The sequence below is a fragment of the Simochromis diagramma genome, unplaced genomic scaffold (assembly GCF_900408965.1).
Source record: "Simochromis diagramma unplaced genomic scaffold, fSimDia1.1 OVJJ01000705.1, whole genome shotgun sequence".
Classification (NCBI taxonomy): Eukaryota; Metazoa; Chordata; class Actinopteri; order Cichliformes; family Cichlidae; genus Simochromis; species Simochromis diagramma.
Genome location: NW_024387448.1, coordinates 5,342,089 through 5,369,850, shown reverse-complemented (window position 1 = coordinate 5,369,850; position 27,762 = coordinate 5,342,089). Strand labels below are relative to the sequence as shown.

At 41.0% G+C, this 27,762-nt stretch overlaps 1 protein-coding gene and 2 long non-coding RNA genes across 6 annotated transcripts in view; 2 read left to right on the top strand and 1 right to left on the bottom strand.

Annotated features, from left to right (window-relative positions):
• rbbp8l (retinoblastoma binding protein 8-like) overlaps positions 1-18,767 on the bottom strand; it is a 22,993-nt gene extending 4,226 nt beyond the window's left edge. Inside the window, exons 1-14 of one of the 4 annotated variants that reach the window (XM_040013816.1) lie at positions 18,612-18,767; positions 13,786-13,861; positions 13,632-13,674; positions 9,208-9,284; positions 8,036-8,131; positions 7,392-7,504; positions 7,122-7,197; positions 5,192-5,376; positions 5,068-5,111; positions 2,902-2,978; positions 1,240-1,906; positions 1,045-1,141; positions 827-927; positions 543-690 (exon numbers count right to left, since the gene is read on the bottom strand). In XM_040013816.1, the coding sequence (XP_039869750.1) occupies positions 543-690; positions 827-927; positions 1,045-1,141; positions 1,240-1,906; positions 2,902-2,978; positions 5,068-5,111; positions 5,192-5,376; positions 7,122-7,197; positions 7,392-7,504; positions 8,036-8,131; positions 9,208-9,284; positions 13,632-13,673 (1,723 nt within the window). In that variant the 5' untranslated portion in view covers position 13,674; positions 13,786-13,861; positions 18,612-18,767. Of the gene's footprint in view, positions 1-542; positions 691-826; positions 928-1,044; positions 1,142-1,239; positions 1,967-2,901; positions 2,979-5,067; positions 5,112-5,191; positions 5,377-7,121; positions 7,198-7,391; positions 7,505-8,035; positions 8,132-9,207; positions 9,285-13,631; positions 13,675-13,785; positions 13,862-18,611 lie in introns of all 4 variants that reach the window. The other 3 variants (XM_040013814.1, XM_040013815.1, XM_040013813.1) reach the window with 3 other exon arrangements.
• Positions 10,485-27,762, top strand: LOC120722715. The gene is made up of 3 exons (XR_005693573.1): positions 10,485-10,602; positions 24,529-24,538; positions 27,752-27,762. It is a non-coding gene; the product is annotated as an uncharacterized LOC120722715 (long non-coding RNA).
• Positions 17,912-19,835, top strand: LOC120722714. The gene is made up of 2 exons (XR_005693572.1): positions 17,912-18,098; positions 18,816-19,835. It is a non-coding gene; the product is annotated as an uncharacterized LOC120722714 (long non-coding RNA).

Below are 27,762 nucleotides of genomic sequence, written 5' to 3'. Positions count from 1 at the left end.
GTAGTTCAAAGATGTGGACTATGGAAAACAACCCACACAGGTACTGAGAGAACATGCAAAATGTATGTACGTCTGTATGGTGTAAGGCAGCAGATACAAAACTTATGCACAGGCTGACAGACATAAAACTCTAAAAATATTTAGAAATGCAAAATGTAAACAATGACAAACAACAGCAACAATAATAAAAAAAATTAATTCTGTCAATTTATTTAATATAAATTGCCAAGCCAAAGATATGGTGTAAAAAAGGCAGAAAGAACTACATTGATGATGACCTAAACTTAAACCTATCATTTTAGTTCTTTTTGACGTTACTCTCCCATTTTTTCCTAATTATCAAATGTCTTTTCATTATCAAAAGTACTTTTTCTCTGAAATGTAGGGTTAGAATTGGGGCGAGGGGCACAGAAGTCAAAATGTATGTAGACCTCATGAGGTAAAAAAAAAGAAAAAAAGAAATCTGTTTAAAGCCCACACTCAAGACAGAGATAACAAAACTGAAGAAAGGAAAAAATATCTGAAAATAAACAGGTGATTACTGCTGTCTGTGTTGGAATCTCTGTCTGCATCTGTCTCCACAGATGCCCTTTTCCTTTTGGAGCCCTGATTGCTTTCGTGTCCTGACCGGCTGGCTTCCTCGTCCTGCTCATCAGAGCTGGTTTCTGGCTCATCTGTCGCCGAAGATGTCTGTTAAAAAGAAAAGGATGCACAATTGTTCACAAAAGAAAGAACTGTATATAAACTAAAGTCAGCTGTTTTTGGTTGTTGTTGTATTTTTTCAATAAAAATTGTAATACAAAATGAGTTAATGTGCTAACAAAACCTTCACGTTCTCTGTTTTGTTTGGGCGAATTACCTTGCCATTTGATGATAAGGAATCTTGCTTTTGTAGAGCTGGGTTCAGAGTCTCCAACACCACTACTGCTACAAAAACATAATAAAAACTATTCACTTGTGCATTGTCAATTTTTAGTAACCTTGGTTTAAAAGCAATATTTGACTGAATTTCAGGAAAAATCACAGACACAAATCCCACTTTACCTGGCCGTAATGATAGAGTGAGGATAGGCACCTTCTTCCCCTTGCTTTCATCTGTCTTTCCATTCACCTCCTCTTTCTGATCCTGCTCTCTGACTACCTGCAGGTAGAACATCCCCACACCATGAATTTAATTTGCCCCCTCTTTACTTCAGCCTCTTCTAATTTTGCTGTAAGAAGTAGAAGACCTTAAATTACCTTGTGGTTAGGATCCTTGTCAGGTGCTTGCTCTTCTGTCGTTGCACACGATGATGAAGGAATGACAATAGATGAAGATGATGATTCTGCTATGTCTGCAGAAGAATTTGTGTTTACTTCCAATTCAGGGCTCTTTTGAACTCTTGTTCCATCTTGTAAGGCTGAGGATGAATCACTTTTTGGCACTTGACTGGATATGGACTTCCCCCGATCAGATAAGTCCAAAGGCCCATCATTTAACTCTTTTAACCCTTCTTCAGACACCCTCTCAACCTTGGGTAGCAGGTTTTCCTTTTTCTCTGTTTTCTCTGTGGGCTTTGTTTGAATCTCCACATATTCTGGCAGATTTGTCAATCGGAAAACCACAGTTGGCTCTCTGGCAGGGGGCTGAACGCTGCTCTGCTTAGGAAACGGAGGACTGAAAACCTGCCTTCTGGGGCTGGCCTGTTGCCTCATTGGGTTCAAGCTGTGAAAATGTTGTGAGTGTGGATTGGGTGAAGTTTGCACTACTGGGTTGGTGCCGGCAGTAATCCAATCAGATGATTCAGATAGAGACCAGCGAAGAGAAGCAGAGTTGCTGTTGATTGCTTGAGGATGTCGGGCGACAGGAGCATGGACAACATGTCTGCCGGGTCGCACATCTCCAGCAGCTGGGACAGAAGATCTCCTAAGCAGAGAATTAGTAGGCATGGAGGAACACTGGTCGAGTTCTTCAACATTTTGAATTCTAAGGTATGAGAAAGAAAGTCAAGTCTGTAGGAAAATCTTTTGGCAGTTAAGGTTTAATTGGTAATGTGATGCAGTACTTATTTTTCTTCAGTAATGATTAGAGCAGAAGCTGCCTCTTGCCTTGTTATAGCTGTAATTACTGTAAAAATGGATGAATGGATGGATGGTTGGATGAGGACAGTGGTTCCTAAATGGTTTGGTGTATGAGGCTATGAGGCCGTAACATGTTGCAACAGGTGCACATCATGAATAAAATAACTAATGTGTTAAAGAGCTCCTGTAAAATGAAACCCAACTTCATTTTCACAGTTCTCAGATGGTAAGCTCCGACTGGGAGCACAAGTATACTGTCCCAAGCCCAAATGTGTTATCTGAGGGAAGATGTTTGCTCAGGCCAGGAAAACTAAAGAGGCCCAAATCTTGGACAACTAAAGTCCCGAATCTTAAGCAGAAGTGGAAAGATTATTTGTTGGATTGGTTGAAAGTGTCAGATAAGGCAGTGGTGGGAGGTTGGGAAGGGGGAGGTTCTATTGCAAAGTAGAATAAACCTTATAAAACAGCAGCAAGACTCTTGTTATTAAAATAAGAAAGGAAAATAAATTGAGCTTAAATTACCCCATACAGATGTTGGCATAATGACTCAATACAAGAACAAAATTGTAATGGAGTGAATGAGGGAATGTCTGAAAGGTGATGTAGCTGTTCATTTTTGGCAAGTAAAGCATGCAAACTGTAAGTTTTGTGTTCTCCTTAACCTTTATGGATCAATACTGGTGCAGAAATGTGGGAAAGTGTAATATTCAGACTCTATATGTAGAAAAAAGTACTGACTTTGGAGCACATAATCACTAATTTGATGAATCTGCTGTTACTCACAGTACATATCCTCATACAGTGGCAGATTAGCCCATTTCGTGATTTCCTATGTCTTACCTCTTCTCCCCAGCACGAGTCACAAAGTGTTCTTTCTTCCATGACGGCAATGTGAGGGCTGACAATGGAAGAGCATCCTGTTTGAGCAGAGAAGGGCATGCAGCAAAAGAAGTCACCATATTACATTAACCAATGTTTTGTCAGTTCAGAGAACAATTTGAATTATCCTCAAACATTTTTGGTTTATCTAATTTGTAAATGCAAAATCTGTAGCTAGTTAGCTTAGCATAAAGAAAAAAAGAAAGAAAATAAACTAAGCTACCTAGGTAGCTGTCTTTGTACCCATCACAGAATAAATAGAATAAGACAAAATATGTTAATATTTAAGGTTGAGGAGAGCTAGGATTTCACGATTTTCAGTCTTTAGCTTACTGTGTGCACTACCTAAAGCAACATTTTGGCTCGATTTTCATGATAATGCTTTACAGAGGAGACCAGAAAATATAATGTAATCAGTCTGATTCATAGTATTTCATGTGCTAAGCTTGTACAAGTTGCAGGTAAAAGGCAATGTGAACTTCCAGAAAGAAAGGGAACAATCATAAACCTATGATATGAGACTCAATGACGGAGTGTTGTAAAGAAGCAGTGTACATGTGTATAGGCAGCTTCTTATTTAAAGTGTCATTGTTAGTGTGAAAATGAACTAATGGACTTTTCTGTATTTGCTTTTTCATTACTGAGCTGTGTCACAAGTACAAGTACAACCTTATATTATCATAATAACCAGCCTATTGCCAAAATGTCCTTTGGAACCTGTAACTAAAATGTTAGCTAAGCTTAAGAAAAACTCCACATAGAGGGGTTAGGTACAACACAGTCTTACAAGTTCCTTCACAGTATAATGATGGTGATATGAAAGCACCACATTTTTTGACATGTGGCTCTATCAACATCTGTAGCTCAAATGATTTGGAAAATCCACTGAAAACAGACTAATACTGACGGATAAAAAGAAACATAGCTGATCTTTCCCCTCACTCAGTCAGAGCAGATGGCTGACCGAGTGTCTGCTGAATGTCTCTTTTCATTAAAAGGGGGTTCTTCCTCCCCACTACTGCCAAGTGCTCTTTAGTATTGTAGGGGTTTTAATTTGTAATATAAAAGGCTTGAGAAAAATGTTGATGTTAACTGGTGCAGAGGAAAAAAAACTAATTACCAATATAAATATAAATAATGATAAATTTAAGCATTCATCTTAATGAAAAAATAATTAAGGTGAACAATACATCTTCTTGTAGGGTTTTATACGTTCAGTGAGAGACTGAAAAGCACCACTGAACGACACAGGAAATCATTCCTGCCTGTGGCCATCTCCCTGTACAACATATCCACTTAACACACTGTTTATGGCAACAGCTACACCCTTTTTGCACATGTTCTTCCTTTTTCAGCTATTTATTAATAAGTGACCTTTATGTATATATATGCCTGTATATATTGTGCTATTCTTAGTTAGTGTATTGTCTGTCTTTGTTAATGGCTGTTTATAATGGAGCACTGTAACGAAAAAGAATTTCCCCTAGGGATCAATAAAGTATTCTGATTCTGATTCTGATTATAACCCATTCATGGTTGGTCAATGGTAAGATGAGGGATGTTTGGCAGTTCTACATCTCTTATTTATCTATCATGTATGCATAGAATCATAGATACAATAATAACACTTGAAAGCTTTTTAAGACATCTTAGAGCTAATGTTCCATCACTGGTTACTGGGTAAGTTGTTGTCACTAACAGTGTAATCGTACAAAAAACAACTTAAACATGTGTGTCTTGATTTTAGCAGAAATACATTTTGCTTCTTTTGAGCTCAAATATTATTAAATTCCGTAGAAAAACACAATAAGTTTTAGGTTGTGCCACATGCTTCTCTTATGTAATTCAAATGGCATCACTGTCCCTTAAGATGATAGAAAATAAGCATACATATTTTTCTGGTGGTAATTGTTTCCCATTTGTTCTCTTCACTTTAATATTATTTTAGATCTTATATCTTATTCTTTCATACCTATCTGCAAATTTGGATTATTTACACTTGGTGCTACAAGTTGTGATCTGAATCGTTTTGCTTAATAGAATAGTGAAACTAGCAATTAATTGAATACTGAAATTGATTATTATTCAAAACAAATGTATGATAAAAATATGAAAAAACAAACTTACAAACTGGCTTCGGTTGATTCCTCTTAACTGTCTGCCTTCTGTTTCTGTTTGATCAAAGCCAGAAACTGCATGAATTTATTAAGTAAGATGACAGAATATAATCACCACTATTGTTCATTTTTACCTTCAGTTTTCAGTTCGACATCAGGCTTTACTGAAATGTTGCCATCTGCTGGCTTGTTGCTTGGCCTGCTGGTTGTTGTATTGATAAGGGACAGGATTCCAGATGTGGGTGAAAGGGCAGGGGAAGAGTTGGGCTTGACCTCTGTGGTGGTGCTACTATTAGAAGAGTTGTCACTGTGACCTTTGCTACACAAACACACACACAGGCACAGAATGACGACGGTTTTAAATTTCGTCATGCATCAAAAAATACAAATATGCCTAAAACAATGTTCCTCATAAACAGAAAATACTAATATAAGATGTATCAGCATTATTTTTAAATTAAAGATTAGAACAACTACAGTGGGGCAAAAAAGTATTTAGTCAGCCACCGATTGTGCAAGTTCCCCCACTTAAAATGATGACAGAGGTCAGTAATTTGCACCAGAGGTACACTTCAACTGTGAGAGACAGAATGTGAAAAAAAAAAAATCCATGAATCCACATGGTAGGATTTGTAAAGAATTTATTCATAAATCAGGGTGGAAAATAAGTATTTGGTCAATAACAAAAATACAACTCAATACTTTGTAACATAACCTTTGTTGGCAATAACAGAGGTCAAGCGTTTACTATAGGTCTTTACCAGGTTTGCACACACAGTAGCTGGTATTTTGGCCCATTCCTCCATGCAGATCTTCTCGATCTCTAGATCTCGATTCTCTATGGGGTTGAGGTCTGGAGACTGGCTAGGCCACTCCAGGACTTTCAAATGCTTCTTACGGAGCCACTCCTTTGTTGCCCGGGCGGTGTGTTTTGGATCATTGTCATGTTGGAAGACCCAGCCTCGTTTCATCTTCAAAGTTCTCACTGATGGAAGGAGGTTTTGGCTCAAAATCTCACGATACATGGCCCCATTCATTCTGTCCTTAACACGGATCAGTCGTCCTGTCCCCTTGGCAGAAAAACAGCCCCATAGCATGATGTTTCCACCCCCATGCTTCACAGTAGGTATGGTGTTCTTGGGATGCAACTCAGTATTCTTCTTCCTCCAAACACGACGAGTTGAGTTTATACCAAAAAGTTCTACTTTGGTTTCATCTGACCACATGACATTCTCCCAATCCTCTGCTGTATCATCCATGTGCTCTCTGGCAAACTTCAGACGGGCCTGGACATGCACTGGCTTCAGCAGCGGAACACGTCTGGCACTGCGGGATTTGATTCCCTGCCGCTGTAGTGTGTTACTGATGGTGACCTTTGTTACTTTGGTCCCAGCTCTCTGCAGGTCATTCACCAGGTCCCCCCGTGTGGTTCTGGGATCTTTGCTCACTGTTCTCATGATCATTTTGACCCCACGGGATGAGATCTTGCGTGGAGCCCCAGATCGAGGGAGATTATCAGTGGTCTTGTATGTCTTCCATTTTCTGATGATTGCTCCCACAGTTGATTTTTTCACACCAAGCTGCTTGCCTATTGTAGATTCACTCTTCCCAGTCTGGTGCAGGTCTACAATACTTTTCCTGGTGTCCTTCGAAAGCTCTTTGGTCTTGGCCATGGCGGAGTTTGGAGTCTGACTGTTTGAGGCTGTGGACAGGTGTCTTTTATACAGATGATGAGTTCAAACAGGTGCCATTCATACAGGTAACGAGTGGGGGACAGAAAAGCTTCTTAAAGAAGACGTTACAGGTCTGTGAGAGCCAGAGATTTTCCTTGTTTGAGGTGACCAAATACTTATTTTCCACCCTAATTTACGAATAAATTCTTTACAAATCCTGCCATGTGGATTCATGGATTTTTTTTTCACATTCTGTCTCTCACAGTTGAAGTGTACCTCTGGTGCAAATTACTGACCTCTGTCATCATTTTAAGTGGGGGAACTTGCACAATCGGTGGCTGACTAAATACTTTTTTGCCCCACTGTATATCGTTAAATAGCATCTACTCACTCAAGTGCTGCTTTTAAGTTTCTGTTTTCATCTTTAAGTTTCTTGTTCTCTTTTTTCAGGTTGTTCATCTCTCCAGCTGCAACACAAGCAAACGACATGATCAGAGTACACATCAGTAGAATTGTCCTTAAACGGCATTTTTAGTAGAAAATAAACTGGGGAAACATTAACGGTGTCAAAGGTTAAAGAACAGACAGGAAATTCACTGTAAAGGAGTTTCGTAGAGATGCAAGATGGATAGATGGATTATTGAGTAAGAAGGCAGAATACCAAGTAGAGAGATGTGCTGGAGACTCTGAATCTGGGAGGCTTCAAATTCCTGTTGTCTTCTCTTGGCTACCTCTTGAGTGACCGTACATCTGTCACACAGCCCAGCCCTAAGCCTGCGCAGGCAGGAAGAAGTCACTTAGTAGCACACCTAATAACTAGACTGATGTGACAGTAGCTCACATTATGCAACAATTGAAATGAGTTTTTTTTCTTTGACAAAACTAAAAACAGTTGTAATTAGTCATTAGTTGGGTTAGTTGGTTTTTGAATTGCCAGTTAACCTAACCTCAAGCATGTCTTTGGATTATGGAAGGAAGCCAGCAGAAGGCACCCCTGTGGAGTGCTGGTTATGACTGCAACTTCATAGCATAATGGTCATGAGTCTAAATCCAGCATGTTGCCTTTCTGTATTAATCAGTCTATATTAAATAATTTACACAAAAACTAGAGAGAACAATTTTATATAACTTACAGGTAATTAATAAGTACCTGTTGAATTTTGATGCTAATTTTATGTTATATGCGATCTCTTTCCAATAAAAAGAAATTACCATAAACATTAGATCACTTTTTTGTTAGTGAGCAAACCACTTTATTTCTAGTGGTTTATACAAGAAAAGAAAAATGCAATGTAACATTGATACCTGTTTTCCAGAACCTTAATGTTTTCGGTGAGTAATCTGTGTTGTTCTTTCATCTGTTGGTTTCTGGTAAAAAGTTCTTCCATTCTTTTTGTGTCACTATTGACGCAAAAGAACACAAGGTGGTTAGGCTTCAATACTAAAAAAATGTGTTTCAGAAAGATTGTATTTCCTCATAGTTTAAATATTATCATAAGCTTGTATTTCCGTACCAGCCTACATAATGTTCCTCTTTCCAAGAGAAAGGTAGTTATGTTATAAATGTAAGTCGTATATGCATCATATAGGTTATTATGGAGGTGGATGAAACAATGGTCTTTCATTATGTTACATCTCTCTTTACTTGTGTTCCAGTCACTGAAGCAGTGTAGGTAGTTCATAAGAGAGGTCTGTATCTTCATTCTAAATATTTGACATTCAAGGGTGAGTAGTACTATAGGCAGAAACATGGATGTGCCATGGGGAAACATTACAGAGCGACTGGTTCAGGATACCACCAAATAAGAAAGACATTGTGATACAGAAATTGGATCCTTTATCATCTAGTGTAAGTGCCACCACATGGTTTTGGTTTTTTTTTTAAACTGCTGTTTTTTATAAATGATGCAGACCAAAATTGCCATTAGATTGGCTAATTCGGAGGTCCGCAATGTGGGGGGCACGTCCCTTAGTGGGCAGAGCCATTGCCTGGGGGGGGTTTGCAAATATGTTTCCAAACCAACTTCCTTCCAAGCCAAAGACTAGAAAATATGATGAAGCATATCTTGCCTTTGGCTTCACCTGCACAAGTGCCAAGGTAGTGATCCCCGGCAGAATTGGTTTCCCTGCGTCAGGAACACACGCTGGGCTCTCCAAATCACGGACAAACAGTATCCCACAGTTGTTTATGTTTCTGAACTCAGTTTTTCACAGAGAGGCTGTTTTTGGGAAAAAGTATTGATAGCAATCTTGAATATTATTACTCAGGAAAAAAAACAGCTACACATAAACTAATTACACCATGACGCCTCTGTCTTTCTAAATGGAGGGACAGTAATTGAGTGTGAATATGTAAGCGTGTAAAAACTGCAGAGAGTAGAATTAACAGTAACAGTATTTTGTATATCCGCCGTTCTAGAAATTCATCTCATGTAAACAATAATGTGGAGCACAGCTGATGTGAAAAAAGCACACACCTTTGACATTGCATGACGAACTCCGCATTCATTGTCCACACGTAAACGCAAAAAAGGAATTTTTGAAAATCTCCAACCTGGCAGGAGTTTAAAAAAATATATCAGTTTTCGGTGATTCGAAACGCGTGTGTTATGTGTTGGCTAATTCGGAGGTGTGTTATGTGTGTTATGTGCGTTTTGAAAAATACCCGTGTAGGTGTGGACATAGCGTAAAAGAGTTAATAGTTTATTTTATTGCTATCTGTAATTTATTGCAGTTTATATATGGGTGTGTGTGGTTGGAGAATGTGGGGAAGACCACTGGGCTAATTGATCAATAATGATGCTCACAATTAAAACTAAGCAGCTGTCTTTTTAAATACTGCAGTCATATCAATACAATTTGCTGTTTCATTACATGAAGGAACCTTTCAAATACAAGCGCACTCATGCTCACAGGTGTACACGCGGGTGCTCACAGACACAAACTACACCCTTTTTGGCTCCTACCTCAAAGCACACTGTGCGCTGTCAGTCCTACATGCTGCGCAATAATATTCAATATTTAGTATTTACTGTTATATTCACACAGATCATTGTGATGATGTTGTTTATTATATTGCTCTGTTTTTTTTGCTTGTTTTCTCTTTTTTCTTTCTCAACAGGTGATCCAGGTGATTGATAAATGTATTTTTTGTCTGTTTATTTTGTTGGTTTTTGTTTTTTGCCCTTTATCACAGTTTCTCTTCCCCGCTGTTTTTCTTTCCCTCTTTCTTTCTCCCTTTTCTTTCCCCCAGTCATGTCTGTCCCGTGTGCAGCAAGTGAAAATAAAAAAAAAAAACAATAAAAGAAAAGGTGAATCAAATAGACCAATACGGCAAGGCTGGGATGGTCCATTTGGTAAAGTAAATCCGTTCGGCATCTTTCTTTGCCTTTAGACAATAATTCTGATGGCAAAAGAACCAAACGAGACAGGCGAAAAAAATACATAAATGAATAAATAAATAAACAAAGTGGAAAGTGTTAGGCAGGGCCTTGAGTTTTTCATGATTCTGAATTTTTTTTTGTGATGCTGCATATTTAGCAATGTATTTATTAATTTGTGCAAGAAAATAACAAAAATACTTCACAGAAAACTACATAAAGTACAGTCACATACATAGGGACAGAAATTATTTTACACATCCTGAAATAAAATGATTGCTGCACCTATCTAGAATACTGAAGGAAATCCATCTTATACAGTGTCATGTTATGATTTTCAATGACTTAAGCATCAGTATGCATTGAAAGAACATTGGAAGAAGAAATAGAGGTAAACTATGATGGCTTAACTTCAAATGAGAATAAGGAGCAGAATGGAGCAAAGTAATAAACTATTTCAATACCGGTCATATTAGTGAAAGATCAGGAGATGTTTACCAAGCTAGCAGGATTGTTCAGGTTCACCACATGAAAAATCTAATTCAATAAAATTAGTGCTCTAATGTTGCATATGTTAGTTATGGCTGGGTTATACCCCCAAGCAGTCAATGCATTGATGCCAGTGTTATGTTTTTGTTATCTATAACATTTTGCAGTGTGGACTTTTCTACTTATGTTTTAGCTAACTAGAACCCTCAGCAGCTTACCAGCCACATGGAAACATTTCTTGTTTTCTTTAAATTTAACGTCTGTGTGTTTTAATGCAAAGAAACTGCAGAAACATAATTGTTCCTTGTTAATATTTGTCGTCATGTAATAACGTAGTTTAATATAGTGTTGTTTTGTGTTGCACCATGTGTTGATAGAGTACTGATTTAACATTAATAGTGTGTTGTATTTTCACTGACTGGCTCAAAAAATATATTTGAATTCTATTAAATATTCCACATGTGCACTGCATCCAACATGATCATTATTTGAAAGCCTTTGTTGGAAGACATACAGTTTTGTCAACTGTGCTAATTGTGAGCTAAAATCCACAAATATTAATGATTTCTGTTTCTTTTTATTAAACGAGTCATTGTCTTTACTTTTGTTTAATGTTACTATTTACAGCTTCAGAAATGTAATGTTGAACATTACAAAAATGTTGTATAATTTTTTTTAATGTTGATGTGAATTTATATTTACAAACTCTTTTTATTAAGTAACCTAATGTAGATATAAGAAAATAAGAAATTCATGTGAGGCAATTCCTCCAACGCCTACTGGAAAGTAGGCTATATGTGAAGGGGGAGAAGTGTGAATTTCATGTGGACTTGGTGGCCTTTCTGGGGTATATTATTGAGCAGGGGAACCGGAATCCTGACCCAGTAAAGATACAAGCTGCGCTTGAATGGCCTGAATCCACTAACTGCCGACAGCTCCAGCGTTTTTTCTCTTGTTTGCCAATTTTTATCGCTGGTTTATAAGGGACTCTAGCAAAATCGCTCTACTAGATTCTAGTATACTTCTCCCAAAGTTTCCTTTCAGTGGGTTCAGCCTGTTCGAAAAGCCTTTCTCCCATCTCAAGGAGTGGTTTGCCATGGCTCCCATTGTACGACAGCCAGATCTCAGTCCTCAAGTCATGAACTAGGTGGATGCATCAGACTGTTACAATAGAGAAACGGTAAGCTCCACCCATGGGATTTTTACTCTCATCGTCTCTCCCCAGCAAGCAATTATGACATCAGAGATGGGGAGTTTCTTGCCATTAAGCTCGCCCTGGAGGAATGGAGACATTGGCTTGAAGGCACTGCACAGCCATTTAGCGTTTGAACTAACCACAAGAACATGGAGTACCAAAAGGTTTAACTCTCGACAGGCCAGGTGGGCACTGTTCTTTACCCGCTATAATTTTTCTATCACTTACAGATCTGGCTCGTGGAACGTGAAACTGGATGCCTCCGCAGGAATCTGATCCCTGATCCTGAAGCCGCCTCTTGCTTGGTTGGAGCAGTAACTTGGGAGAGTCAATTATGTGGGAGGCACAAGAAACTAACCCCGACCCTGGGTCTGGCCCACACAGCACGTTTTACCTGCCACCCTGGGGTCCAGCGCTACTTCTGGTAGCCCACACTGGCAAAGGACACCAGGGAATATGTGACCGCCTGCACCACCTGTGCTCAAAACAAACTTTCCAAGCAGTCTCCGTCCGGATTACTTCAGCCTCTTCCCAAGCCTGGCCGACTGTGGTCCCACATCTCTCTTGATTTCACCCTCCCTCCGCAGGTAACACCACTATTCTGACAATAATCGATTGGTTTTCCAAAGCTGCCCACTTTGTCGCCCTCCCAAAGCTCTCCACAGCCATAGAAATGGCTCAGCTGCTCACCACACACGTGTTCAGCTCCATGGCATTCCAGAGGACATTGTCTCAGACCGAGGACCCCAATTTAACTCTTGGGTATGGAGGGAGTTCTGCTCCACCCTGGGCGCAAAGGTCAGTTTATCTTCTGGTTGTCACCCCCAGAGCAGACAGAGTGGACCAATCAAGAACTGGAAGCTGCTCTATCGTCGTTTCTCAAAACCAAGCCGCCTAGAGTGAACAACTGGCGTGGCTCTTGTATGAACACAATAGCCTCCCATCTGCCAGGGGGATGTCGCCCTTTGAAGCATTCCTGGGGTTCCAACCTCCCCCTGTTCTCGGAAATAGGAGCACAGGGTCACCTCTGTGCAGCATAACCTCCGCCGGTGCCGCTGCGCTTGGTGAGCCACTTGGTCCACCCTGCTCCAGAGCAGATTCCCTGGAACCGGCCTGTAACCCCTGTTTCCCTGGATGCCTGAACGTGAGTGTGACAGTCTGGCAAAACGTGTCAGTACAGAGGGGAGAGGATCTCAGGAGCACAGTGAGTGAGCAGAAAGCAGAGTGAGAGGAATGAAGCGAGTGGAACACCTTTTTCCCTGTCTACCCATGGACCCCTGGAACTATTCCCCCCACCTTGTATATATTGCACGTGGTGTTGAAAAATAAAGAACTCAGTGTGTGCCTGAGTCTGACCTGCCAGTTAACAAAAATGTATGTATGAACATTATATATTTATATGTTAAAGTGTCTCAAGACAAGTAGATAGAGCTTTTTAAGGGGGGAAAAAATGAATAAAAGTCACATTTTTGAATATATCACCACACAATCAGCCATACTTTTGAAAAATCACAAAAATAAACAAATACACTGCATAAACAAATACATATACGAATATTTTGTTTTTTTAAAAGAAAAAGTTCTCTTTACTTACTTTTCCATAGAAATTAAGCAAATATTTTGTGAGTCATTATCTCACAGAATAACTTGTTGCAACATGAGCTTCCTTCCAAGTTTGTGAAATGTGATGTTTGCGGGGGGCGTAGGACCAGCATGCCTACCTGTCTGATTACCTGCCTGTCTAGTCAACAAAGACTTGAGGCCTACTCTGGATGAACCTTTTTATACATCTTTTCAGCACTGTCTAAATGTGATTGCCCATATCATAATGACTCACCAGCCTTTCTTGTTGGACAGCTCTTGAACTTTCACCTGCCATCCTTGAAGAAAAAAATATAAAAGACCTTTTAAGGAGCACATGTGTTGGAATTATCTTATGGAACTCTTGGATACCCATTGCAATCATTTATTTATTTTTTTATTCCACTTACCTTCTATTTCTCGCTCGTGGACCTCCTTCAGTTTGTGGAGGAGGTCATTGAAACACTCCATTTCTACAGCAATCACCTTTGCACAACAGAACATGCAAGATTTTAGTTAGTTAGAGTTGTTAATTTTAGCTATTTTTTATGAATAACATAACACATTCTAAATCGAATGTTTTTAACTAAAACTTGGGAAAACAGTAAAACAAGTCAGTTGAAGTGCACAGGCGTTATAGCCGGAGGACTTTCTGTGCATGTGAGAACTGAGCATAGGACGCTTTGTTGTTATTCACATGTGGGAGCAAATTCTTACTTATTTCAGGTCTGATTAAAACTAGTTCAACCGGTCCTGCGAGGCATGGGATTTAGTTCTGCAGTATGTGTTTCTAGTATATGAAAAACAGCCTTGAAACTTTTGAGTGCTCATGTACTTGCAATAACTTACAGTTTTACCACTGTAAATACTTTGTAAACAACAAGTGATACTAATACATATTGCTTTTTTGGGGAACTTAATTCTTCATCATTAGGTTTAGACATTATACCATTTCGTCTTGGTTCAGTTCTGGTTCCTGAAATGCACCAAACTAAAGAAGTATGACCTCAATGACAGAAAGACTACACAAAAATATATTCCATGATTGGAAAAGAGTAGGGAAGGTCATAAACCTACATGGCTATGCCAATGAATACGCTGAATTTGTCTGTTGAGTTTACTGAGTAATCAAAGACCTATTATTAATGTAGTTCAAATACGTATGCCTCCATTTTTATGTATACTTAACTACTCACACTATAGTGTGACACTAGTGCGACATACTTTGACATAGTGTCACACTACTCACACTATAACAGTTTTGGGGTGGTGTATTTGACCCTCCTTTAATCAGAGCCATACCCTTTTTCTTTTATCATGACTATTGTGAAGGCGCATGGTAATATATACACTTGGCCTTTAAGGGTTTATCTGTAGTAAGTGTATGCTGTCAGTCCACTGTTTACCTCAGCTGTCAGTATGTGTCCACATCTATTTAGTCTTCAGGAAGCTGTAAAACTTTGTGAAAGGAGTCATTGAAGCTCACTTCTGTTCCGTGACAGTGATACTGATAATTGTTGTTTAGGACCTTCTCTTGGTAAGCACTGCTTTTCTACTGTTAACTGCTGGTATCCAGTGTTAGTGGTGCTTTCTATGAGTGGATCAAACATAGGTGGGCTTGGACACTTAATGAATAAACTCGTATATGAAGCCATTCAGCCTGAGCTGTCCCTCTGATATACTCGTTTCTAGTACTGTCCATCCTGGTTACTACCACATGAAAACCTTAAAAAACCTTCAAGTCTACCGCATCCAGCTCTGCTTCCTATTTTTCTTTTGTCAGTGCCAGCGTCTCTAAACCATACATCAGAGCATGACTCAGCAGTGTCTTATAAACGTTCCCTTTCACTCTCCAGACTCTGCTCTCACCACAGATCACAATGCCATCTGCAAATATCATAGACCCCAGAAAACTCTTTCTGCCATATTGCTGCTCACTGATTGTCACCAATTTTCCTAACATAGCTTCAACAACTCTGCCCCATGGCTTCATTTCATTTAAATTTTCATAGTGCAAACTAATTTTAGCATTAGTAGCATTAGCTAATCATGCTAGACTTCTCTGGAGTAGCTGTAGATTAACTTTTGTGTGAAGAATTTCGTAGTTTATAAAACTACCAAGTAATTTCCCCAACACATGAACTCAGAGATTTCTTACCTTACACATTCACTTTATATTATGAACAGTATGTGAATTATTAGATGTTAGCACTGGTTATCTGTGGTTATATTTTTGTGATAGGTTACAAAAGTTAGCTTAGCTAGATATTTAGCTTTTTATGAAACATGATAGGGAGGTCATTGTAAAAGGTTGTAAGGAATTAATCTGAAAAAAAAAAACTGACCAAGAAAAGTTACTCGGGTGGTGAAGTCATAGCCTCTGTGTTTGAAGAGCATTTTTTAAATGGCCAGCAAGAATCGATGTCTTTAGTACAAAAACAGATGTTGATTATGTATTAAATTAGATTGTGATCTCAGTTACCTATTTTATGTCTTCTTTAATATAACGTAGTATTGATTTTTGTACATGATGATCCTATTAAGAGTATGAAACATAATAAAGCAGTTTGTGTATGCTTTAGTGCGTGGCTATGGTGGCTGTAGATCGGGAGCAGGTCATCTACTGATCGAAATGTTAGTGGTTCAATTCCTGGCTCCCCCAGTCTGCATGCCAAGTGTCCTTGGGGAAGATACTAACCCCAAGTTGCTCTCTAATGCATTAATCAGAGTATGAACGTTGCTTTTTGTACGGCTATTTCCATCATTTCCTTGCTTATAAATGGCAGTCTTGATTTTTGTGAAGGAATCGCTCTCATGACTCGCTGAGTGAAGTCACTGCCAATTGGTGGCATGCAGTCTGTGGATGTGACTTTTTCGGATGGTCTCCGACTATTTGGAGCTGAATAGGTACTCAAAAAGTACCTTGTACCAGGTGCCACCACTTTAAAAACCAAGTCGAGCTGAGCCAAGTAGGTGGAAATGGGCTTAACTTCTTAAAATCAGACTATTACAAAACAAGATTAATGAGATGAGATTTGCTGGGTTAAAGTCAAGTTTTCTATATCATCAAAGCTGGTTCCTTTTTTACCTGGCTAAATCACCCTGGTTTCTAATGCTGAACGCATGAACTGGTCAAAAGCTGGTTATGTTCTAAGTTTCAGTTTAAAATTGTCTGGAACTGCCATGTTTTAATTAATTATTTTTTTGTGCAGCATGTCTGAAGTTTGATTTAGTTATAGATTCCCTGCTGTAGGAGCACTTTTTAAAAATGCAACTTGATAAGCCGTACCTGATTAAAATGAGGTAAATGAAGCTCAGCTGTAATGTTACAGCTGCATACAGGAATTTGTATGCAGTCTGTTGGTGATGCAGAAAATATATAAATGATTTTAAAGTTGCAGAGGTCTAATGTACAACAACCACATTGGAAATAAATATGCAGCGTTAAAAAGTTTACAGTTTTTTATTGCTCTGTGCTCTAAATCCCAAGATTTACACATGGCTGCAACATTACTTTCTTATTTGTCAAAGTGTTGCAATTAACTATTATGTTTCTTCTTTTTATCATCATTTAGTTACCATCTGATTGCCGTAGGCAGCACTCATGTTGTGCAGAAGCTCTTTTTGATGTGACAGTGCCAAAAAGCTGAACAGTGAAACCGACAACTATGACTGCAATACCCGTTATCTCTGACTAGAGTTTTAGGTTTTGTCAAGTCATGTTATGAAAGTCAGATAAGAAAGCCTGACTATGTAAATTACTTTGTAGTATATCCCTCAGGTCACCACTAACCTGTCTATCATAGGGTTAGGGTTAGGTAAATGTACACATCTTTTTATAGAATATTTGCCCCTTTGACCACATAAATGGAATGAAAGCTATTAACTGACAAAATGAGATGCTCATCTTTTGGCTGAAACAAAAGTCAGACTTAAACTTGAAAGGACAGAAGAGATAGCCACCTAGACAAGTATGTCTAGGTAGCTAAAACTGATGCATTTAAAGGGCTCTGTTGTCCAGCAGACATTCGGCTCTCCCTCTGGTTATTCATTTAATAATACAAAAACCCTAGCCTTAGACCTGGGACCGTAACAAAAACCCTATTATCAAACCCAGTTTTCATACCACAATTTACCTCACTTCAGTTTACTGGCACAGTGAGTGTGAAGAGATTTAACATGAATCATACAAGTTTGCATATTTATTCAGATGCATAGACATGATCGCTAACAGCACAAATACTGTGATTTAGCATTTTGATCGGCGTGGATTCGGCTCTCTCAACGTGTCAGGATATGTTAGGCAACTGGCTGTTCAGATCACCTCAGCAGAGCAAGAAAAGACCTGTCTGCTTTTATGTTCCTGCTCTGCTATCGGTAGATCATTATTCACTCTTACACATACACACACACACACACACACACACACACACCCCTACATGCACACACCTACGCATGCATGTAAACACACACACATACACAAATTATTATTTATGAAATTACACTGAATTTCCAGGCCACTAGCTCTGACGAGCTGCATCACACGTTTCTGACTGTTGACAGAAGCATTAGCACGTTATGTGCAAACACGTAGTTCTAGATGGCACACACCTTAAGAGAGAGATAAAGAGCACACTAGAGGCACATTTCACTACTGCAGCTTTAACACAGGGATTAAAAACACCTCCCATCAGCACAGGACATTTTCTGTTCAAAACCAGAGGTGAGCTGTGTGTGTGTGTGTGTGTGTGTGTGTGAGAGAGAGAGACAGGAAGTTTTGTGGTTCAGTCCTCAGTCACTGCTGTCGCACAATGTCAGCTGATGCTGTTCGAAACAAATAAGAGCAGGCAGGGTTTCTGCTTGCTAAGCTAGCTTTAACTGTGCATGTAATAAGATCATATACTTAGATTGAACTAATTCTGAATGATTACAGAGACATTTTAATTCAAGACCACAAAGCTTCTAAATACATATCTTTTCTCTGAACTCCTCAAATAAACCCTAGAGGTGTCTATATGAAAGAACTCTGTGCCTTTGTATTTATTTATATTTATGGGTTGTAAATGAATACATTGTGTAACACAATGTGAAGTAAATGTGTAATTGCCCCCAAAGTAAGGTCATGACTGTTTCCTGTTCTCTGTGTTGGCTCAATCCCTGCCAAAGCTGCTCACCTGTCAGCAAGTCTATCCTCGTCCTCAGGCAACAACTCAGAGCCAAATCAATTCCCACTTACCAAAACAGCCGGTGACTGCCTCTCTCTCAGCCGCTTCTACCTTAGCCAACGCTTCTTTTCCGCAGCTGGACGTAGTGAAATGCAGGCGGCGGGAGACCAAGTGTGATAAAGAAAAGAATGAGAATAGAATGAGTTGAAGGAGAACGCCCCACATACACCCTCCTCCTCTTCACACTCTGCCTCTATCTCTTCTCTCCACCCCAGAAAACCGGTCAGGGCGGTCGTCCCCTTGAGGAGCAGAAACAGAGAGGCCTGGGCAAGTTCTCCCTTGATATTCCTGTTCTGCTGAAATCCCACATAACCAGCTAAACCGGTCCCCTAAAGCCCTGTGGTAATAGAGGGACAACTAACTCGAGAACAGAAATGTCCAATGCAGACACCTGTGGTTGTATATTTAAAGTAGAAGTCAGAGACTTGAGAGTTTTTATACAAATAAACAGGAAAAAAAAGGCATGGTTCGTAAGCATAGCATAGCAGGTTCTTAGTATAGCAGAACCTGTAAATGAACTTCTTAACAGCTGTATGGAAGTTTGATCAGTCTGCAGTGTCCATTGTTCTAACTTCGATGTTGAATGGTGCCTTTGTGAATGACACATGGGCAGCTGTGTGTGTGAAGTGAGCAGCAGGGTGTGGTGGACTCATTGACAGTGGTACTGGTATGTAAATTCGATGGCAAACAACAGACAATAGCGAAGGCCCATGTGTCGTCTCGGAAACTAGATGCGATGCCACTTCCTGATTCCCAAACCAGATTCCTTATGACTGGCCTGACTGGGTTACGATGGATATCTTCATCAACGTCGTCATCATCGTCAAGTTTCTCTTCCTACAAGCTGCCACTCCTGCAGCCCCAGGTACCATAAATATCAACATGTAACACTTAACACTGATTTCTGTTGTCCGTTTTCAATAATATACACTGCAGCCACATGTGGTGGTGCCTTTAAAACTCTTGATTTTTAATCATTTCAGTGAAAGTTTTCTTGAGAAAACCACAATGCAAACCTACATTTTAATTAAGGCCTGTAAACTTGGATGACTAATGCTGACATTTAGCTCATTCATACTCATACTGAAAATGTAACCCATCTGCATGCAGAGCAGTGTTGTCATGCTTGGTAACTGACAGAAACATTCATACTCACTGTTGTTCCATTTTTATCAAACATCAGCATGTACTGTGTGCACATCCATTCAAATCAACAGTTGGCCCAGAAGAAGGTACAAAAAGCTATCCTCAAATCTAGAGAGTCAGATAAAGAACAGCAATCTGAATGTAAAAAAAACAAAACAATGAATGAAGAATATAATTCTAGGAAGCAGTTGAGCAACCTCCAGGTATTGCCATCAAGTTTGGAACTGAGCCACATGAGCTCCTCCCATTATGAAGAAAGATCGCACAGAAGAAAAACATGTGGAGAGAGGGAGAAGAGGCATACCAATTCTGATGTGATTATGGCTGTTATACACCAAACACAGGGTGAGTGCAGAGTTTTTATACTTTTCTTCAGACGCTAACCTAACCAAGGGACCAAACGAGTTGGTGGTTCAAGTCCTGAACCTCTCAACACTGTTGTTGATAAGTCATTCAAATAATGATTAAAAGGTTCAAACAGAAAAACAAACAAACAAACAAAAAAACCCAACCAAACAAAGGGAAAAACTAAACAAAGATAAACAAAACTGCCACAGGGAGGGCCAATATTAGACAAACCATCTACAATGAAATGCAAATTACACACTGATGCAAAATCAGTCCAAACGTGGTCATTGTGCACCATAGTAGGTGCACAATGACCACGAAACACACAAAATAACCATAAAGAGACACAAAACTTTCAGGAAGAGATACAAAATCACAACATGATTAATTAATAATGAAGCAACACTACTTATATAAACAAAAACTGAAACCCGCTGTGGAAACCACCGTGTTGGCTGATGATTACCCTTTGACATATGGGTGTGATTATTAGCATTTGGTGCCTAAGAAGACCAGAATGGGGAAAAAGGTTTTGGACAGGAATTTTCACGTGGTAGATTTTCAGGTGAGAAATGCAGGAGATCAGACAAGGTTTATAGTCTGTGCTGAGAGTTTCACTTTAAAGACTAAAGCAAAGAATTGTTCGGGAAGTCTGAAGTTGGCAATGTGTGTGGGGTAAGGTTGCCAACTTTTTAACTGTCAAATAAGGGACACTCTGGCATGCCAGAAGCACAATGTACAGCCATGTGAGCATAATGTAAATATACACTGTTAGTCCATATTCTTATAATAAAAATGCAGTAAATTGTTGGCATTCAGTTTAATCAATGCCTCATCCAGAACAATAAAGAAAAATACAGTAAATGATAACAGAAATCACATGGACCTTTCCTTTGAAAAATAAGCAAATATACATGTTTATTATGCTATGCAGACCAAATGGCACCTTATTTTTATGAATCATGAGTTACTCACATCTCTCACTGTCACTGATACCTGTGACTGGACACAAGAACTCCTCTGATACAAACTGCAGTCAAATGAGATTTGGTATTTGTAAGAGTGCCATCTGTTAGTCAGAAAATGGCATTGCAGGTAACTGTCAGAGATGGGCAGTACTTTTTTCAAGTAACGAGTAAAATAAGGGATTACTATTGCAAAAAAGTCATTAGATTACTGATACTTTCCTGTAAGCACGCTGCGTTACTAAACTGTGGTTTTGTTTGTGAGAGTGTCGAATGACAATGACGTACGAGTGTGCGACGTCCTTGGCAACAAAAGAAGTGTGCAGATCAACAATGGATAACATGGAGTGCAGGAGAGAGTACGACTATGCAGCATTTAAAGCTTGGAAGTACTGACATTATTCGAGTTTGATTCTGTAAAAAGTGACAAAAACATTAGTGTCTGCCGTACACTCTGCATGGGAAGGAAACTTTCTAGAGAAAAAAAACTTCAAATCTGAGCAAGCACCTAGCACGCTGCCAGAAGAATGTGAAATTCACAGAGAAACCCCCGGATCCCCCCACTGACATGAGGGCTGCAGCGATTCAATTAAATTTACAATTAAATTTTATTTATACAGCACCAAATCACAACAACAGTCACCTCAAGGTGCTTAATATTGTAAGGTAGACCCTACAATAATGCATACAGAGAAAAATTCAACAATCATATGACCCCCTATTAACAATAGGTTGGGGAGAGAGAAGGAAGACAGAATCAGAATCAGAATCAGAAAGGGTTTTATTGCCAAATGTTGAGCAGGTTTACAACATTAGGAAATTGCTGCGGTGCTTCAGTGCAAACATACTGTCATAAATTACGCTTAAATAGACATGAAAAAATAAAAAAATAAAAAAATAAATAAAAATAATAAGAATTAAAAGTGCTAAGTAGATAGATATATACATGAGTGCAGGTGGTGATCAGTGCCAAACATGGAATGATGCAGTGAACACAGCGTAGGGTCATGTGTTAGTGGTGGGAACAGTCATACGGTTATTGTTCATGTGTCCAACAGCAGAGGGGAAGAAACTGTTCTTATGGCGAGAGGTTCTGGTGCGAATGGACCGGAGCCTCCTGCCTGAGGGGAGCAGGTCAAACAGACTGTGTCCAGGGTGAGAAGGGTCAGCTGAGATCCGAGCTGCACGCCGCAGTGTCCTGGAGGTGTACAGGTCCTGCAGAGATGGGAGTCTGCAGCCAATCACCTTCTCAGCAGAGCGCACAACACGCTGCAGTCTCTGTTTGTCCCTGATAGTGGCTCCAGCGTACCACACGGTGATGGAGGAGGTGAGGATGGACTCGATGATTGCAGTGTAGAATTGCATCATCATCCGTGTTGGCAGGTTGAATTTCTTCAGCTGCCTCAGGAAGTACATCCTCTGCTGGGCTTTCTTGATGACGGAGGTGATGGTGGGCTCCCACTTAAGGTCCTGGGTGATGGTGGTACCCAGGAAGCGGAATGAGTCCACAGAGGTGATGGGGGTGTCAGTCAGGATGATGGGGGGGAGTGGGGCTGTGTGCTTCCTGAAGTCCACAATAATCTCCACTGTCTTCTGGGCATTCAGCACCAGGTTGTTGTGGCTGCACCAGGACACCAGACGTTCAACCTCCCTCCTGTAGGCAGACTCATCCCCGTCCGAGATGAGTTCAATAACGGTGGTGTCATCTGCAAACTTGATTAGCTTGACAGACTGGTGGGTGGAGGTGCAGCAGTTGGTGTACAGGGAGAAGAGCAGAGGAGAAAGAACACAGCCCTGAGGGGAGCCGGTGCTGATGGTCCGGGAGTCCGAGACCTTCTTTCCCAGCCTCACATGCTGCTTCCTGTCCGTCAGGAAGTCAGTGATCCACCGGCAGATGGGATCAGGCACATTCATCTGGGAAAGCTTGCCTTGGAGATGGTCTGGAAGGATGGTGTTGAAGGCAGAGCTGAAGTCCACAAATAGGATCCTGGCGTAGGTTCCTGGGGAGTCCAGATGCTGCAGGATGAAGTGTAGGGCCATGTTGATGGCGTCATCTACAGACCTGTTGGCTCTGTATGCAAACTGCAGGGGGTCCAGGAGGGGGGCCGTGAGGGTCTTGAGATAGGAGAGAACCAGGCGCTCAAATGACTTCATGACCACAGATGTCAGAGCCACGGGTCTGTAGTCATTTAGTCCAGTGATCCTAGGTTTCTTGGGGACAGGGATTTTGGTAGAGGACTTGAAGCAGGCAGGCACATGACATGCCTGCAGTGAGGAGTTGAAAATGCCAGAAAACACTGGGGCCAGCTCGTTTGCACAGTGTCTGAGGGTGGCAGGAGACACACCGTCTGGGCCGGGAGCTTGTCGAGCATTCAAACTCTTAAACTGCTTCCTCACACCTTCTTCATGAATATGAAGAGTTGTGGTGGGAGGAGGTGGTGTGAAATCCTCTTTTGTGTGGGGTGAGGAGGGGGGTGTTGTAGGTGAAGTGTTTGAAGGTGGTGATGGCTCTATGGAGGGGGGAGAGGTGGGGGAATGAGTGTCCAAAGTGTCTCTATTGTTGGGGCCGTTGGAGGTGTGAAGGCTGCCTGATGGCTCGTCAAAACGGCAGTAAAAGTCGTTGAGGGTGTTGGCCAAGAGCAAGCCATCAGTGGAGTGGGGGGTTTTAGGCTTGTAGTTGGTGATATTCCTAAAACCTTTCCACACAGAGGCCGAGTCATTCTCTGAGATCTGCTGCTCTTCTCAGAGTGCTGATGTTTAGCAACGTCCACTTCTTTAGTGAACCTGTACTTGGCCTCTCTGTAGCAGTCCCTGTCTCCGCTTCTGAACGCCTTTCTCTTTTCCAGCCACAGCTTTTTGAGTTTAGGAGTAAACCAGGGTTTGTCATTGTTATAACTCACCCTGGTGTGTGATGGCACAACGCTGTCCTCACAGAAGTGGATATAGGAGGTGACAGTGTCCGTAAACTCATCCAAGCTGTTAGAAGCAGCCTTCATTGTGTCCCAGTCTGTAGACTCCAAACACGTGCAAAGCTCCTCCACAGCCTCATTGCTCCACAGTTTTTTGGTCCTCACGACAGGTTTGGAGAGCTTCAGTCTCTGTCTGTACGCGGGGATTAGGTGGATCATGACGTGGTCAGAAAGTCCGAGTGAAGCGCGGGGCACCGCACGATAGGCCCCGCTGATCGTGCTGTAACAGTGGTCTAATGTCCTCTCCTCTCTGGTCGGGCATTTAATATACTGCTTGTATTTGGGAAGCTCATGGCTCAGATTGGCTTTGTTAAAGTCCCCAAGAGCAATGATGAGAGAGTCCGGGAATGTCCGCTCCATGTGCAGTATCTGCTCCGCGAGTGCGCACTGAGCTGCCTGCACATCTGCATCTGGCGGGATGTAAACAGCGGCCAGGATGAATGAAGCAAACTCCCGCGGAGAATAAAACGGTTTGCAGTGAATAAAAAGGTATTCCAGAGAGGAAGAGCAGTGCTGAGCAATCACTGTTACATCTGTGCACCAGCCACTATTAATGTAGAAGCAGACACCTCCACCTTTGGTCTTACCGGAGAGAGAGGCCTACCGGTCCGCGCGCAGCAGATGAAAACCCTCCAGCTTGAGCGCGCAGTCCAGGATGTCCTCGCAGAGCCACGACTCCGTAAAACATAAGACACAGGAGGAGGCAAAGTCTCTGTTCATGCTTCTCATCAGGGCCAGCTCGTCTATCTTGTTCCTGAGTGAGCATACATTGGAAAGGAAGATCCCAGGAAGAGCAGTTCGCAGTCCGCGTCTCCTCAGATGCACGAGTGCGCCGGCTCGCTTTCCTCTCTTTCGGCGTCTCACTTTCCTGATCAGAGTCTGCAGTAAATCTGCCGCAGATGCCGCAGACAGGATAGAAGACATGCTGTGGAAGAGAGACAGAGATTAATAACATGTTTGATTCAATCCAGAGAGGTCTATTAACACATTGTGAGTGAAGAAGGTGACTGAAGAAGAAATAGTCAATGCATCATGGCAGCCTACACCTACTGCAGCATAACTAAGGGAGAATTCAGGGTCACCTGGTCCAGCCCTAACTATATGCTTTAGCAAAAAGGAAAGTTTGAAGCCTAATCTTAAAAGTAGAGATAGTGTCTGTCTCCCAAATCCAAATTGGAAGCTAGTTCCATAGAAGAGGGGCCTGAAAACTGAACTCTCTGCCTCCCACTCTTCTTTTAAATACTCGAGGACCAGGCAATCCTCCACTGGCCCCACTCCTGCTACAAATTGTGGTAATGGGTTCGGAACACACATGACTGGATGACACAGAACAAACTCAGTTAGGTCTGGGCAGCCTGGGATATTTGCAGTGTTGGGAAGGTTACTTTTAAAATGTATTCCATTACAGATTACAGAATACATGCCCCAAAATGTATTCTGTAACGTATTCCGTTACGTTACTCAATGAGAGTAACGTATTCTGAATACTTTGGATTACTTAATATATTATCATGCTGTTTACAACTACGTGAATGTACTATTGCTGTGATTTAATACTGTTACTGAAGGTTCGCGGCTCCGAACCGTAGTAAGGGAACCTCTGGCTAATACGTCGGGTTCCGTGTCGGGCTCGTAGCCGAAAAATAGCTTTACTTTGTTGTCTGGGTCAACTTTGCTTGCGAGAGACAGAGAGGCGTTGAAAGACTGCTCCAACGGAACTTATTGTTTTCGGAGGAAAAAAAAACACGAACACGGTGTACAGTCGAGTCTTAATAGCTTACTTACAACTGGGCTCGTCAGGCACTCTTCTTGGCTGCAGTGGTTATTATTATATTTATATGCTTCCAGCTCCCGTTTTTGCTTGATTACAACTCGTACTTTTCCTTTTTCTCCCTCCCTCGCTCACAGACACATAACGGGTATGGCAGTCCATTCTCCCTGCAGCACGGACTACACTGTCTATAATGCTACATTCTTTAGAGCTATGCCTGTAGCATTCTGCCTATTAGCTTAGCACAACAACAACAAAAAGGCGCTTTCTCACCCAGGAAACACACAGAGAGAGAGAGAGAGCGTCACCCTGTAACCATGGCAACCGTAACGCTGCCGCCTGAAACAACAGAACATAGCTGTCAAACAAAACTCAAACAGTCCTGATCCGCGACAATACGAAACAGGGAAGTACCGCCATGTAATCCATTTATTTCAACAAAGTAACTGTATTCTAAATACCACCTTTTTAAACGGTAACTGTAACGGAATAAAGTTACTCATATTTTGTATTTTAAATACGTAACGGCGGTACATGTATTCCGTTACTCCCCAACACTGGATATTTGCACTCTCAACTTTTCCCAACTGAAAAGTTGGCTTATAAACAGAAAACATGAACTCAATATCAGAGCAGGCAGAAAACACTTGTCCTTAAGGTCAACATTAATAAAACCTTTAGTATCAGTAATGGCTGAGCTGGAAACACAGGAAACAGCAGCTGGCTTAAAAACCTCTGACACCACTTCATTACACAGTCTTAATAACCTGAGCGATTTCATTTTAAGTTTTCTCAGAAATGCAGAATTGTTTAATTGCAAATGGCTCTGAAACATTGCACAACCCTTCTTCATGAATGGCAGATGCAAGAGCAAATCATTGTCTTTGCTTGATTAAGCTCAGGAATGAGTGTCATGAATATTGAATCTTTTAAAACAGTGTTAACAGAAGGGATCTTACTCATGTGTCTTACTGCCTGTTAAGACTATCTGAGGCAACCCAGGGCCAACAAGCAATGACTGGAATCCAGACTCAATTTCCCTGGAGCACTGGCATTGGAAGCTCTGCTTCCCCTTAGGGAGGAGAGCTTGCAGGCCAGACAGCGGGATGTCTGGGGTGCAGAATGGCAGTGGCGAGGCTGGAGAGCCGAGCGGTGATGGAGAGAAAGTAGAAGGAGAGAATCTTTCTTTCTGGCTGAGGATGGAGAGGTCTGGGAAGACTCTTCTCTGACTTGCCAGAAAGAGAGCTGGGCCAGGAGGAGGGGAAACAGTCAGCTTGGGTAGAGACTCTTGGGAAAGAGGGTGTTGTGATGAGGAGCTACTGAAGGAATGAAGCAACTCTAGGGCTTGTAACCTCTCTCCAGCTGAAACCTAAATGAGCATACATTTTGGCAATTATTGGAAACCACCATCATCCCTCCTGATGATAGCATCCATGGCTGCCAAACCAACCGACAGTCTTTAGGTCCATAGACCCCCTAATTCAGTCTCTCCATCTCCTCACTGAGCTCCATGAAAGCATCCACTTGGTCCATTCAGATCAAAGCATTAAGTCAGAGGTGTGCATGCAGATGCTGGGAGGCAGGAAGAAGATAATAAACGGCCCACCTTCCGTTAAGGCTGATTGTGAAATAATACAAAAAACAAACAACCCAAAATTGAACAGGGAACTATAAAAGAAAACGTAAGCCCATTTGACAAAGGCACCTTTGCTTTGGCAAACAGCTGGGAACACAGCAGGAACAATTTAGACAAAACAGGACAGGGGGAAACAAAACTAAACATAATGAACATGGACTACCAAAATAAAATAGTAGCATGAACACTGAGAGTCAAAAAGGACACACAAGCTTGACACTGAGACTGTGAAAAACACAACAGCCTGGGAGACAAAGGACGAAATACAGAAGAATATGGGTACTGCTGGAAGCCAGAACGGAAGTGGACCCAAGAGCACGTGTGAAC